At 52.3% G+C, this 15,812-nt stretch overlaps 1 protein-coding gene across 1 annotated transcript; it reads left to right on the forward strand.

Annotated features, from left to right (window-relative positions):
* Positions 1–92: 92 nt before the first annotated feature.
* On the forward strand, positions 93–15,688 carry LOC102916682 (short transient receptor potential channel 2). Its single transcript, XM_076559976.1, has 14 exons — positions 93–183; positions 243–415; positions 873–1,655; positions 3,496–3,708; positions 4,279–4,443; positions 4,901–5,075; positions 6,153–6,353; positions 6,945–7,107; positions 7,556–7,648; positions 12,569–12,761; positions 13,290–13,417; positions 13,519–13,597; positions 14,169–14,298; positions 15,004–15,688. Exons 1-14 carry the CDS (start codon positions 93–95, stop codon positions 15,396–15,398), a joined length of 2,982 nt encoding a protein of 993 aa, XP_076416091.1. The 3' UTR covers positions 15,399–15,688.
* Positions 15,689–15,812: the final 124 nt, after the last annotated feature.

The raw sequence follows: 15,812 nt of genomic DNA on the forward strand, positions 1-15,812 counted from the left end.
TCCCCTGTCCCCGGGGTACAGGCAGAGAGCAGCTGGTCCTAAAGAAGGAAGGGAGGGCTCACTCAGGGTGGAGCTTTGAGTGGGGTGAGAGAATGCTGGGCACAGTCAAGGGAGAGACAGACGGGGAGTTCAGGCCTTCAGCCCCTGCCCGCAAAGGAGGCTGCAGCCATGGATCCCCTCTCGGTAAGAGACCCTTGTTGCCCCCCCCCCCTTACCCCAGTCCCAGGGCTCACTGCCCACAGGGACGCAGGGGCAGCCTACCTGCCGGACCTGTAGTGGATACTGCCATGTGGGTGGGAGAGCCCCCAGCCCTGTCCTGGGCCTAGAAAAAAAGAGCGATGAGGACGGCTGCCTGGCAGAAGAGCAGGACCAATCCATGCCAAGGAGGAGAGATGCCTTCCAGAGTAGGAGGCAAGTGAGAGCGCTAGGTGGAGGGGAACAGGTTAGGGGCCTACAAGGAGTCCTCTTCACAGAGGAAGGGCTTAGAAAGCCCAGCTTCAAGACCTCCGTGTGGGCATGTCTGGACCTGTCCTTCAGAGAGATGAGCAGCTGGAAGATGAAGTCAACAAGCTGGGAACTGGCTTCTAGACCGACTGTGCTGGTATGGGGCTTAGGCTCCTAGTGTGGCCCTGACCACCTGCTCTAACCCCCTCTCCAGGGAGCTGACACTGGGCCCTGGTCTGTAGGATTTTCATGAGAGTGGGAGTGAGCTGATAACACCCCCCCCCACACACACACACACACACTCTAGCCCTTTGCCGGCATGAATCTACATAATAAAATGGTGAGCAAGGCGGTATGTGTTGCCCATACGTGTTTGGGACAAGGCAGACGTGATAGCTGATTCCAAAGGGTTAGAGGCCAGAAGGTAGGTGAGGAAGGCCTCCAGACTAAGGGCTTTGGGAACTCAAGAGCACCCCCCTCTCCCCTCCTTCACCCAGACGCAGCCCAACTGGACTGAGATTGTGAACAAAAAGCTCAAGTTCCCACCCACGCTGCTGGGGGCCATCCAGGAGGGGCAGCTGGGTCTCGTGCAGCAGCTGCTGGAGTCAGGCAGCGACGCCCCCTCGGGGGCTGGGCCCCTGCGGAATGTGGAAGAGTCTGAGGACCGCTCCTGGAGGGAAGCCCTCAACCTGGCCATCCGGCTGGGCCATGAGGCCATCACTGACGTGCTGCTGGCCAACATCAAGTTTGACTTCCGGCAGATCCACGAAGCCCTGCTGGTGGCCGTGGACACGAACCAACCAGCGGTGGTGCGTCGCCTGCTGGCTCGGCTGGATCGGGAGAAGGGTCGAAAAGTAGACACCAAGTCTTTCTCGCTAGCTTTCTTTGACTCATCAATTGATGGCTCCCGCTTTGCCCCTGGGGTCACTCCACTCACACTAGCCTGCCAGAAGGACCTGTATGAGATTGCCCAGTTGCTCATGGACCAGGGCCACACTATTGCCCGGCCCCACCCAGTTTCCTGTGCCTGCCTTGAGTGCAGCAATGCCCGCCGATATGACCTGCTGAAATTCTCATTATCCCGAATCAACACCTACCGCGGCATCGCAAGCCGGGCCCACCTCTCACTGGCCAGCGAGGATGCCATGCTGGCTGCCTTTCAGCTCAGCCGGGAGCTCAGGCGCCTTGCACGAAAGGAGCCCGAGTTTAAGGTTTGTTTCCCTTTCTGCCTTTACTCCATCCTGCCCTCCATGCCCGGTGTCTGTTCTTGCCCCTGGACAGGATTGGGCTTTGTGGTGGGGGTTCTAGGAAGTTTGAGAAGTGAGAAGCGGCAAAAGAGGATGAGGTCTCTTGTTCTGAGAGATACAGTTCCATTCTGAACTAGGCTTTCAATCTGGTGACAGCAGTCACTCCAGGGGCACTTGGCTTATGCAGGGAGTACAGGTCCTGTCCTAGGGGTACTCTAGATCCATCTAAGGTAAGAGAGAAAAATAGAAACAGTTGGACAGGCTTAGACGTGACATTCAGTAAGCATGTCCCTTTGAGGTACCCCCGAGTTTTCACCTGGAGTGCCGTGTGTTGGGACTCTCAAGCTCGTGATCATGGATAGGCAAAGGGGACAAGATGCTCCCAGGACTTCCAAAGCACAGAAAGCAGAAAAAGAGTGACCTGTGGCCTTTGTGTTCCGGGAAGACTCTTAAGGGAAGAGGCGGGTTAGAGAAGATGGGCAGGGAAGGCAGTTAGGCAAGCCGAAGTTCCCGCAAAGGTATATAATGAGGAGCTGGAGGCGCGACTCGGTCAGTAGAGTGCCTGCCTGCTGTGGATGAGGACCAGAGTTGATCCCCAACACTACATGAGGTGGACACGCCTGTGGTCCCACCACTTGGGAGGCAAAGACAGAATGATCAGAGTTCAAGATCCTCTTTGGCAAGTTGGAGGCCAGCCTGGAATACATGAGACCCTATTTCAATGAAACACCCCCACCCACACACCAAAAAAAAAAAGTATGAGGACCTGGGATGGACCAAAGATACATGAAGCAGAGTATCTATCTGGTCTGGGGCCTGGCACTGCACCATCCATTTATCCATCACTGAGTCATTGGCATTCCCTGTGTGCTAGGCCAGACTAGGTCCCCATCCTCAAGACTGCCATGACTGCCATTAGGTAGGGAAGCCCATGAGGATATTATGAAGGCCTAGGACAAGATGAGGCCAAAAAGCCGGAGGATGAAAAGGTCCCCACCAAGAAGGAGCAATGCTTTCAGAGGACTCCCCTTCTCTTAGCAGCCTGTGGAATGGGCAGAGCAGGAATTCTCACCCATACTTGACAGGTGGACAGACCTGAGGTCTGTAAAAAAAAAAAAAAGTTTCCTGGCTGAGGGACAGTGCTAGAGGTAACCTCGGCCTTCGAAGCCTGGCTTAGATCCTCTCTAGGAAAAACGCCCAAATAAACAGGGTAGGATGGAAAATAAGCAGCCAAGAGCTGCTTACTCTTTCCTGTATCTCCTTCATCCTCCAACACCGACTCCATATAAGGGCGATGCTCAAAAAGATGAACAGAACGAGCACAGGATAAGGGTAAGGGGAGGGCAGTGAGATGGTTCACAGGCAAAAACTCCTGCTGCTTCTGGGCAAGCCTGACGATCTGAGTTCAGTCCCCAGGACCCACATAAAAGTGGAAAGAGAGCCAATTCTACAAAGTTGCCCTGACCTCTGCATGTGTGCTATGGCAATGTGAACCTGCACACACATCACACACAATAATAGCAATGTTTACAGACGGTATGGGGAGTCAGTTAGAGAGGGACGGGAATCGGGAGGTAGACAAGTCCAGGGGACAGGCAAAGACAGTAGGTTTGGGTTGGAGAACCTGAGTGACGAGGTGGAAATAGCATCGGAGAAGCAAAGCACCCCGGGAGGACGGATGAGGTAGCAGAGAAGAAAGAAGTCGATGACCCCGTGACATCAGACAGAAGTGTCACGGGCCGATGTTTGTGGGGGGGCGGGGATGGGTTGATCCGACGGCACACACCGACCTCCTTTCTCTCAGCCTCAGTACATTGCCCTGGAGTCGCTCTGCCAGGACTATGGCTTTGAACTGCTGGGCATGTGCCGGAACCAGAGTGAGGTCACCGCCGTGCTCAATGACATGGGTGAGGACAGTGAGACCGAGCCTGAGGCTGAGGGCCTGGGCCAGGCCTTTGAGGAGGGCATCCCCAACCTGGCAAGACTGCGGCTGGCTGTCAACTACAACCAGAAACAGGTCAGCTGGGCCTACAGCCTGCCCTCCCCACCCTGGCCCCTTGTCCTGCCTCCTCTGAGGCATATCCCGCTTCAGCCTTATGCTATGACTGTCTATCCTCGGGACTTTCTGAGACTCGGGTTCTGACCTACTAGGCCTATTACCAACGCTTTCCTGTGTGCCGTCTCCACTGAACTGGTCCTCATGACCGGAGACCCATATGCCATGTCCCTCCCCTCCCCAAGATCATTCACCTAGACTCATGGTACATGTACCTGCTGAGGCAGGGAGCACTGGGAATTCTGGGACTTAGACCCCAAGTTCTACCCACTCCTGCCTGGCTTCGATTCAAGAACGTGGGGTGTGAAGAGTCTCGGAACATCTTCACGTTCAGATCCTCCACACCAAGGCCTGTGAGGGCCCTTGCCCATGGTCACGTGGTAGGTGAAGCCTCTCTCTTCTGGGTGGGCTGGCACGGAGATGAAATGATGGTTCAGCCTCTGTGGCAGGAAGTAAGGGCTCTGTGTCCAGTCGGCCCCTTTGGCCTTCCTGCCGGGCGGCCATCTCCTCTCACGACTCGTCTCTGCTTAGTTCGTGGCACACCCCATCTGCCAGCAAGTCCTGTCTTCCATCTGGTGTGGGAACCTGGCTGGCTGGCGTGGAAGCACCACCATCTGGAAGCTCTTCGTCGCCTTTCTGATCTTCCTCACCATGCCCTTCCTCTGCATCGGCTACTGGCTGGCGCCCAAGTCCCGGGTACGAAGAACAAGATGAGTGATACCTTGCTCTGTGTCTCCGCTGGAAGTATACAGGTGGCCTAGGGGGCAGGGACAGGCATTACAAAAACTGCCAGAGTGTGGCAAGAGAAGGAGTGGAGAGGTGCCACTCAGGCCCTGGCTGGGTGGCCCAGTGGTTTCATGAGGCAAGGGGAGCAGGTTTAGAATAGTAGTGATGATGAGTTTGAACGTTTCCTGTGGAATCCTCCCCCAGAAACGGGTGGGGGAGGCAGGAACAACACTTACCTCACATGGTTGTGAAGGAGAAAACAGAAAACATAGAGCCTGGTGCACACCACGTCCTTCTTAGTACTTGCCTAGACGAGTGGGGGAATCTGGAAGATGCAGGCTCACATGGGGGCCAAGCAAGTCCAGGGGGTTCCAGGGACAAGTGACCACAGACCTCCGACAGCTGCGCTTTCCTGTCTCCCCCAAAGCTGGGCCGCCTGCTGAAGATCCCAGTGTTGAAGTTCCTGCTGCACTCGGCCTCCTATCTGTGGTTCCTTATCTTCTTGCTGGGAGAGTCCCTGGCCATGGAGACTCAGTTGAGCACCTTCAAAGGCCGCAGCCAGAGTGTCTGGGAGACTTCACTACACATGATTTGGGTCACGGGTATGTATGAGAGAACCCTTTACTTGTGGCCAGCTACCAAGATCCCCGTGGCCAGCTCTGCACTGGGCCCCATGGAGACTTGGTCACACTGAGCAGGCTGATAATTTAGAGTCCCTTCACATCAAGGTCTTAAAATAGAGCTGGGTGGCCGGGCGGTGGGGAGACAGAGGCAGGCGGTTCTCTGTGAGTTCGAGGCCAGCCTGGTCTACAGAGCGACATCCAGGATAGACACCAAAACTACACAAAGAAATCTTGTCTTGAGCTGGGCGGTGGTGGCGCATGCCTTTAATCCCAGCACTCGGGAGGCAGGGCCAGGCGGATCTCTGTGAGTTCAAGGCCAGCCTGGGCTACCAAGTGAGTTCCAGGAAAGGCGCAAAGCTACACGGAGAAACCCTGTCTCAAAAAAAAAAAAAAAAAAAAAGAAATCTTGTCTTAAAAAAAATAGAACTGGGTGCTGTGGTACACAACTGTAATCCCAACACTCAGGAAGCTAAGGCAAGAGGTTAGCAAAGTCAAAACCAACCAGGGCTACATAGTGAGACCGAGTCTCAAAGGCATGAGTGGTTAAGATGGTTCCGTGAACAAAAGCACTTGGTGCCAAGCCTGACAACCTGAGTCAGTACCTGAGACGAACCTGGTGGAAAGAGAGAACCAACTCCCACAAGTTGTCCTCTGACCTACACACACACACACACACACACACACACACACACACAAATACATGTTTAAATTAAAAAATAAAATCAAAAGGAGTCCTTAGATATTTGCCTACTATGATTTGGTGGGGACCGGGAAGAACAGCGGCCCACCCCCACCCCATGCTGCTTGCTCTCTGAGTGTCACCTGCCGGGCTTCCTCGAGCAGGTCCGTCAATCCTGACATCAGTCTGCACCAGTGAGGGAGTCCTTGTTTTTCCTGAAGGCCTCTTTGCACTTGCATGGATTAAATGCTTCCTCAGCAATGCCCGGCCACTACCACCTGGCTGTGTCCTGGACGGAGGAGGAGAGCTCCGCCCCCTCCTCTCCTGACCCCTCTCTCTCTCCTGACCTCTCTCTCCTGACCCCTCTCTCCTCCCAGGCTTCCTGTGGTTTGAGTGTAAGGAGGTGTGGATCGAGGGCTTGCGCAGCTATCTCCTGGACTGGTGGAACTTCCTGGACGTGGTCATCCTCTCTCTGTACTTGGCATCCTTTGCCCTGCGCCTCCTCCTGGCTGGGCTTGCCTACATGCACTGCCGGGAAGCCTCAGACAGCACCACCTGCCGCTATTTCACCACTGCTGGTGAGCAGCGTTACCTTTCTCTCTGCTGTGGTGAAATACCCAGCAAATAGCCGGGCGGTGGGGACGCACGCCTTTAATTCCAGCACTCGGGAGAGGCAGGGGATCTGAGCGTGAGGCCAACCTGATCTACAGAGTGAGTTCCAGGACAGCCAAGGCTACACAGAGAAACCCTACCTTGAAAAAACAAAGAACAAAAAGCAGCTTAAGACAGGAAGAGTTTATTTTGGGTCATAGTTCGATGAGAGACAGTACATCCTGGTGAGGAAGACGTGGTGGGTGCAGATGTAGCAGGAAGATGGATGCTGGGGTGCTTAGCTCCCTTTTCTCGTTATAGTCAGTCCAGGAACCCAGTCACATTCCCTCCTCAGGAAAACCCCTCTGGAAACACCTTGACAGAGATAGCTAGCGGTGTGTCTCCTGGGTGATTCTGAATCAGTTCAGCTGATAATAATAGTGATTGGCATCACAGTCCCGCCAGCCCAGTAGGGAGTCCCAAGGCCCTGGGGGGGTGGGGGGATTTGTTGTTGCTGTGGTTTTTGGTTTTTGGTTTTTTCCTTGGCTCTCAGCCACTGCCCATCCTACCCTGCGCAGAGCGGAGTGAGTGGCGCACAGAGGACCCCCAGTTCTTGGCTGAGGTGCTCTTTGCTGTCACCAGCATGCTGAGCTTCACCCGGCTGGCATACATCCTGCCAGCTCACGAGTCACTGGGCACGCTGCAGATTTCCATTGGCAGGATGATCGACGACATGATCCGGTGGGTACTCTGTTTATGCTCTCCCTGCCTATGGCTCCTCCCCCACAGACTCGGTCTCCCGAAATCCCTTAGCTCTGTGGGGCACGGGAGTTCCTGACCCGCATTCCTCTCACAAGACTGTGAGCTCCACCGATCTCTGATCCCTGGAATCTAGAGGCAGAATGTAAATGTAAACATGCTCTTCTCCTCGGCAGGGAGGGTTACAGCTCCTGCCCTCGCCACAACTGCAAAGCAGAAAGAGCCCTTGGTGGGTGTTTCTGATCCCAGTTCTAGAACAACTCTAAGCCTCACTTTTTCCCTCTTTCTTGGAAATTGAGATCAAAAGGCAAAAAATAAAATAAATGAAGATCCGGGAAGGCCAACATCTCCTTCCCTGATTCTGTTTCCCAGGGCCTGACTTGTAGGGTGGGGACCTGCTCTGACCCTTCCATGTCCTACTCCCCACCAGGTTCATGTTCATCCTCATGATCATCCTGACTGCCTTCCTCTGTGGCCTCAACAACATCTATGTGCCATACCAGGAGACTGAGCAGCTGGGCAAGTACGCTGAGGCTAGGGGATGGACATCTTAAGGCATCTTTCTCCTTCCCTTGTTGGTTCACTCAGCTAACTTTCTTACTTGCCCAAGGCTCATTGATTCACTCTGATGGTTACTAATTTATTTGATTACACATTCATCTGTTTCCAACCCTTCTGTTTGAAAAATGTCGATCTTATGAAAATATTAAATGGAGAGATTCACCCATGCCCTTCACTGGGCACTCATGCCCTTCATTGGGCACCCAAGCCCTTCACTGGGCACCCATGCCCTTCATTGGGCACCCACACCCTTCGCTGGGCACCCATGTCCTTCACTGGGCACCCACACCCTTCACTGGGCACCCACACCCTTCACTGAGCACCCATGCCCTTCACTGGGCACCCATGTCCTTCACTGGGCACCCACACCCTTCGCTGGGCACCCACACCCTTCGCTGGGCACCCATATCCTTCACTGGGCACCCATGTCCTTCACTGGGCACCCACGTCCTTCGCTGGGCACCCACGCCCTTCACATGGTGTCTCTGCTCATTGTTTTGCTACCACTTACTTGATCTGTTTCTGTTTGTTTTTTTTTTTTTTTCTCATGCAACACTTTTTTGCTTGTTTGTTTTTGAGACAGGATTTAACTATGTAGCTACAGCTGTCCTAGAGCTTGCTGTGTAGACCAGGCTGGCCCCGTATTCACAGAGATCTGCCTGCCTCTGCCTCTCCAAGTGCTGGATTAAAGGTGTGCACCACCACCCCCTACTATCTCTGGCAATACTTAAAAGTTGTAAGTGTCCCAACATTTTAGTCCCAAATAGTTTGAGATGTCTCCTAGGAACATGATCACAAACCACTATCCTACCAAAAACTTGAGTATCAATTTTATAAAATTGCTTACTATGCAGCCCTTGTTCAAATTTTCCTGTGACCCTATTAAAAAATCCCATGTGTAGGGCTGGAGAGATGGCTCAGCGGTTAAGAGCACTAGCTGCTCTTCCAGAGGTCCTGAGTTCAGTTCCCAGCAACCACATGGTGGCTCACAACCATCTGTAATGAGATCTGATGCCCTCTTCTGGCCTGCAGACATACATGCAGACAGAACACTGTATACGTAATAAATAAATCTTTTTTTAAAAAAAAATCCCATGTGTAGAAGCTGAGGATGCAGCTCAGTTGGTAGAATGCTTGCCTAGTATGGTGGCACCTACTTGTGATCCCAGCAATTAGGAGACTGAGGCAAGAGGATCAGAAGTAACCCTTGGTAATGAAATTATCACGGTAATCCTTGGCTATGAAATGACTTTGAGCCAGCCTTGGATACAGAAGACCCACCTCAAAACAAAACAAAAACCTAAAACCCCATGTGTACCCTAAAACCATGCACTGACGACACTTTGCTGTAACCCAGACCATCTCCACGTGTACCTTTTGTGTGTGTCTTGAATGACAATGAACTGATTTATAATCTACAGTTGGCATTTATTTTCTTGTGACTAAATTCAAGGTGAAGAGTTTAGGCAGGATGGGGCTAAAGAGATTGCTCAGTGGTTGAGAGTGCTTACTGCAGCCGGGAGGTGGTGGTGCCTGACTTTAATCGCAGCACTTGGGAGGCAGAGGCAGGCAGATCTCAGTGAGTTCAAGGCCAGCCTGGCCTACACAGTGAGTTCCAGGACAGTCAAGACTACTGCACAGAGAAACCCTGTCTCAAAAAAACAGAGAGAGAGAGAGAGAGAGAGAGAGAGAGAGAGAGAGAGAGAGAGAGAGAGAGAGAGAGAAAGCTGGGGACCTGGGTTTAGTTCCCAGTACTGGCTCACAACTATTTGTAAAGTTAGTTCCAGGGCATCTAACACTGCCTTTATGCACATAAACTCACCCAGTCTCACACACAAACACATTCAATTAATTAATTGAAAGAGTTTGGGTGAGAACGGGACCTGGCTAACAAGCACTTTCCAATGCTTCACATTAGGGGAGCGTGGTGTGGCTTGGCCCTTGGTCAAGAACACCTCTCCATTGTAAAGGCAACAGAGAAGCCCTCTTACTAACAGATAGGTGTCTGACATACTACAGCTAGACTGCCTACAGTCTGTACCCACTGGATTTAATATCCATGGACAATCTTGAGAGTCAGTGGGGTTTGAGATAGGTTCTCAAGTAGCCCAGGCTAGCCTTGGACCCGATGTGTAACTAAGGATGATCTTGAACTCCTGATCGCCCTGTCTTCACCCCAAGTGCTGGAATTCCAGGCATGTACCACCCTACCCAGCCACAGATGATTCTTACCTGAATCAGTCTCTACAGTGGTCATTTTGAGATAGTGACTTTCCACATCTGTCAGTTGTTTGACATTTCTTATCTTGCATCCTTCTAAAGGAGTACTTGCTCCCAGCTGTGCATGATGGTGCATGCCTACAATCCCAGTGCTGGAAGTAGAGGCAGGGGGATCACAAGTTCAAGGTCATCCTCTGCTGTTTAACAAGTTTGAGGCTAGCTCAGGCTGCATAAGACTTTGTTCCAAAAAGAGAAAGAGCTGATGAGAGAGCTCAGTAGGTGAAGGAGCTTGCTGATAAGCCTGGTGACCTCAGTTGGGGCCCCAGGAGCCACATGGTGAAGGGAAAGAACTGACTCCCAAAAGTTGCCTGACGTCCACACCTATGCTGTGGCATTCTCAGAGCACACACACATACACGCATGAACGTGCACACACAGAAACAGGTAAAAATAAGTAAATGTAAACCATTTTTAGAAGTATTTTGACTGGGGGTGCTGGAGAGATGGCTCAGAGGTTCAGAGCACTGGCTGCTCTTCCAGAGGATCTGAGTTCAATTCCCAGCAACCTCGTGGTGGCTCACAACCATCTGTAGTGAGATCTGGTGCCTCCTTCTAGTATACAGGTACACATGCAGGAAGAACACTGTATACATAATAAATATATTTATATAAAAAAGTATTTTGACTGGGAGGGGGGCTGGAGAGATGGCTCAGCAATTAAGAGCTGCTCTTCCAAACGACCTGAGTTCAGTTCCCAGCACCCACATGGCAGCTCACAACTGTGTGTAATTCCAGATCCAGGGGATCCGACACCTTCACACAGACACACATACAGGCAGAACCCCAATAAAGAAAACAAAAGTATTTGGACAGCTCTCAGGTGAGGTAAATGGTAGGCATATGACTGAGGGTAACCAGGAGTATTGAAAGTTAGTGAGTAGAGGTGTAGCAGATTAGGTCGTATTTAGGAAGATCTCCCTTGGTGCCATGTGGAGGGCAGAGTGACAAAAAACAGATGCAGGGAATGAGATGCCTTCACCACGAAATGCGAAGGGCAGGTTAGTGCAGGCAGGACAGTGAGCTCTGGATGAGCACATTCTGCTGGGGGTCCATGGGAAAGGCAGATCGGGAGGGCTTCCTGGAAGAGGAGTCACCGGGGCCGCTGCCTCTCCTCCACACCACACATCCTCTCCCACCCAGGAACTTGTCTTCATGCCTTCCTCTTTTAGCTCTCTGCTTTGCAGTCGCAGCAACCAACATGATCTTTCCAAATGTAATTCAGGTGTCCCCCCTTGTCCGGAACTCTTCATAGATTCCCGTGGTTGGAAGGACGTGGTAGAGTCTTTAGTTCTACAGGATTAGGCCCTGTATCTGTGTGGTCCCCAACAGCCTCTCACAAGCCGTTCTCTCTTCTTCACATCCCACCCTCACCCTTACCCTCCCCAGAACACAAGGGCCTTGGAGACAGGATTCTGCTTCTTATACACCACTGTGTCCTGGCTGACCAAAAGAATAAAGGGGGAGGGGCTGGAGAGGTGGCTCAGCAGTTAAGGCCTTCCCGCTCTCACAGAGGACTCCGGGTTGGCTCCCAGCACCAGACTACCTGTAACTCCAGTTTGTCATGATATATTTGCCCTAATAAATTTGCCTGAAGATCAGAAAACAGAACAAGCCACTGAATTAAACATAGATGCCAGGCAGTGGTGGCACACGCCTTTAATCCTAGCACTTGGGAGGCAGAGATCCGTCTGGATCTCTGTGAGTTTAAAGCCACCCTGGACTACATGAGATTGACTTAGTCTAGGAGAGAAACAAAGCCAGGCAGTGGTGGCACACAACTTGAATCTCAGTACTTGGGAGTCACACACCTTTAATCCCAGCACTAGGAAGGTTGAGACAGGAAATGATGTGGGTGGGCAGAGAAAGGTATATAAAGCGTGAGGAGACAGGAACTAAAGTCCTTTGGCGGAAGAAAGCTGTTCAGGCTGAGGAGTCCTCAAGGTAAGAGGTGGCTTATTCCTTTGTCTCTGATCTTCAAGCGAATTTATTAGAGTACATAATATATCACTGCAATTCCCATTTTTTGTCTAAAATAATAAAAGGTTATAACTAATATAAGAAAAAGTAAATACAATAAGTACAATAAGTATATACAATATATATAGTCAAGAATTACATTAACAATGTCTAGTCCACTAACATTTGACAGATTCAGAAAAAATACTCCATTGTTTATCCTATTTTGGTGAGTCCAAAATGTTGTACTTAATTCACTTTCTATCCTAACTTGTATTATCAACCGAATACTATCTTTTGATATCTTTCAAACTTATAGACTTTACCAGTTCCAGGGATCCACTGCTTCTTCTGACCTCTGCGGCCTCTTGCATACACACGGTGCACTTCCATACACTCACACACACACATATACACATAAAAATATGTAAAATAAAATATACATATACAAAATAAAATAAAAATTTAAATAAAGGTTGATGCTAAGAAATGGCAAGTGTCTGTAAGGCTAGCCCAAAAGGCTTCATGGACACAGAGCACCTTTGTCTGAGTCTTCAGGGACGGGGAGTATGTCTGGGTGGAAGCCAGGCTTCTCTCCCAGCCCTACCCCCACTTTCCTGTCCTTTGCTTGCCCCCACCACGCCAGTTTCAACGAAACGTTCCAGTTTCTCTTCTGGACCATGTTCGGCATGGAAGAGCACAAAGTGGTGGACATGCCTCAGTTCCTGGTGCCCGAGTTCGTGGGCCGGGCCCTGTACGGCATTTTCACCATCGTGATGGTCATTGTGCTGCTCAACATGCTCATTGCCATGATCACCAACTCCTTCCAGAAAATTGAGGTGGGTAACCCGAGCCAGGCTGGCCAGGGAGTGGGGACGGGGGATAGGGAGGAATAGGGCGCCAAGACCCCTGGGTACCTGCCCTGCTCTCACTACTGTTTGATGGTTTGGACAACCTCCCTCCATACAAGGGTCTCAGAACTGCTGTTGCTGTCGCCAGGCGCCAGGTCTAGCGCTGTTTGCAGTTTTTCTTGGTGGTGGTGGTGGTGGTGGTGGTGGTGGTGGTGGTGGTGGTGGCCATTTGGAGGCATTATAGAAGAGTAAGTGGGACACAAGAAGGAAGTGCCTGGGTTGAGTCTGCAGACTGGAGAACGGACTGAGCAGCATCCGGAAATCAGAGAGAGAGAATGGGAAAGGGAAGCGTTCCAGGAAAATGTGGGTGATCGATGGGGGTAGGAATAAGAACAGGAAGAAAGTGGTGGGCACACTGGAGAATAACGGATGGGAAGACAAGAGAGGCGGGGTGGGTGGGCAAGGGGGCCGGTGCCAGCATGGACCCCGCATAGCCTCCTGCCTCGTGCTCCCCAGGACGATGCTGATGTGGAGTGGAAGTTCGCTCGCTCCAAGCTCTACCTGTCCTACTTCCGAGAAGGCTTGACGCTGCCTGTACCCTTCAACATCCTGCCCTCCCCGAAGGCTGCCTTCTACCTTGTCAGGTGACGGCCTCCGCTCTTGCCCCTGTACACCACCCAGCTCCTGCCCGGCTCTCCCAGGCCCTGTCCCTGGCTAACTTCTTTTCACCATGGTGACCTCTCAGGAGAATCTTCTGGTTCGTTTGCTGTTGTTCCTCCTGCTGCAAAGCCAAGAAGTCGGACTACCCCCCCATCCCAACCTTTGTGAGTACCTTCTCGGCCTCTGAATTACCCAGGCCACTGGTATGTCCCCAGAGAGCCTGCCCCCGGTTCCCGCTCTCACACACAGCCTCCGTTTTCATCTTCCTGCTTCTGGCTGGGCCCTGCATTTCCAGTCCCACATCCTGCAGCCTAAACATGATTCTATGCCCCCTCCCTCCCAAGCCTGAGTTCCAGACAACCAGACTCTAAGACATGCTTGGGTGATTTGAACAGCATACGGATGGAAAAAGCCTCCTGAGGATGAGCAGGGTGACAGGGAGAAAGAGGTAGCTGGGCACGAGAGCTTTTCTAATTTGGGCCATTGCTGCCAGTTCCACCGGGGCCTTTCCTTCCCACCCCACTCCCACCCCGGCCTTCACCACACACACTGGACACGTCTCCTCCCACGGTCTGCCTTGCCTAGTTGGCTGCCGTCTATTATCCCCCAGGACTGCGCTGTAGGAGAGAGACAGTCCAGGGACAGGAAGCTTGCGTAGATTTTGCCTTTCTCCTTTATTCATAGTCCAGAGAGACGTTGAAGGAAGTAGAGAATTCACTGTGTCTTCCATTGCAGACCAACCCTGGGGCAAGGGCAGGGCCTGGGGAAGGAGAACGTGGATCCTACCGCCTTCGGGTTATCAAGGCTCTGGTGCAGCGCTACATAGAGACTGCCCGGCGCGAGTTTGAGGAGGCCCGGAGGAAAGGTCCAGTTCCCACCTCTAATCCTTCCCCCACTGCTGTTCATGGCTCTCCTGGGAGGGGTGCCCCACACCCAGACTCACCCTCCTGACTCGGTTGCGTTAAGATTCAGTCCCGTCCTTTCTGCCCTTGGAAGCCACAGCTTGCCAGCCGGCCCAGTGACTCAGTTACTCTGCCTTCCTGTCTTACTGTTTCCTAGACTAGTCTTGGACTCACTTTGAAGCCTAGGCTGGCTTTGAACTCGCCATCTTCTTTCCTCAGTCTCCCAACTAGATGGGATCACAGGCCTGCACCCAGCCCAGCTAAGGCTTTCCTTCTTTTTTTTTGTTTTGTTTTTTAGATTTATTTATTTATCATAATACAGTGTTCTGTCTGCAGGCCAGAAGAGGGCACCAGATCTCATTACAGATAGTTGTGAGCCACCATGTGGTTGCTGGGAATTGAACTCAAGACCTCTGGAAGAGCAGCAAGTGCTCTTAACCTCTGAGTCATCTCTCCAGCCCCAAGGCTTTCTTTCTTTGTTGCTGCCCTTCACCAATGCTCACACTCACCTGCACAGCTTCTCTACCCTCCTGACCCCTCTGTCCTTCCAGCCCGTCCTTAGGATTCAGACAGGGTGGCCTGGGTTCAGTAGGGTGGGGTGGGGGCAGACGGAAGAGGTGCTGACAGGCTCACCTTCCGAAAGACCTCTCTGTCCCGATTTATCTCAGACCTGGGCACCAGACTGACAGAGCTGACCAAGACCGTGTCTCGACTGCAAAGCGAGGTGGCCAGCGTGCAGAAGACTCTGGCGGCAGGCGGGACACCTCGGCCCCCCGATGGCGCTAGCATCCTCAGTCGTTACATCACCCGAGTGCGCAACAGTTTCCAGAATCTGGGCCCTCCCACCCCTGAGACCCCAGCAGAGCTGACCATGCCAGGGATTGTGGAGACCGAGGTCTCTTTAGGAGCTGGCCTCGATGTCATAGGAGAGGCTGAGACTCCAGTGTCTGGAGAGCCTGGCCACTCCTCCCCTGCTCATGTGCTGGTGCACAGGGAGCAAGAAGCAGAGGGGCCAGGGGACCTGCCCCTGGAGGAAGGCCTGGAGAGCAAGTGTGAGTCCTAACACAACAGGAGGGTCTCCTCTGTCACTGAGTGCAGCAGCCTTCCTGGATAGAGCAAGGGTCTCATAAGTAGAAGATCATGGTGTTTCTTTGCCTCAGTAAAATTTCAGCTGTGGAAGTCAGGTAGCAATCCCCACTTCTTGATGTCCTAAGATCCCTTCTTTGACTTCCCTCTAAAATGAACCCCATGTGAGAAGGGCAGAAACAGCTTGCTTTGGGATCTAGGGTTTAGAATCCTACTTTGGGGTTTCTTAGGTCTTTAGTGGAAAGAGTTCTGGCCTAGGAGGCTGGAGGCCTGAGAGTTGGGGGGGCGGGGGGGGGGGGGGCTGAGAGTGTGGAGGCCTGAAAGTGAGGGGGCCTGGGTTGGAGAGGCCTGGGAGGCCTGGAGGTGGTGCCCTTCCTTGGCCCTGGATTTC

Source organism: Peromyscus maniculatus, chromosome 1 (genome assembly GCF_049852395.1).
Source record: "Peromyscus maniculatus bairdii isolate BWxNUB_F1_BW_parent chromosome 1, HU_Pman_BW_mat_3.1, whole genome shotgun sequence".
NCBI lineage: Eukaryota > Metazoa > Chordata > Mammalia > Rodentia > Cricetidae > Peromyscus > Peromyscus maniculatus.

Bases quoted from the DNA above. Each gene is read 5' to 3' on its own strand.
- LOC102916682 (XM_076559976.1), top strand. From the start codon at position 93: ATGCTGGGCACAGTCAAGGGAGAGACAGACGGGGAGTTCAGGCCTTCA. The intron at 184-242 runs GTAAGAGACCCT...CACTGCCCACAG, and splicing joins CAGCCATGGATCCCCTCTCG to GGACGCAGGGGCAGCCTACC. The intron at 4,444-4,900 runs GTACGAAGAACA...TCTCCCCCAAAG, and splicing joins GGCTGGCGCCCAAGTCCCGG to CTGGGCCGCCTGCTGAAGAT.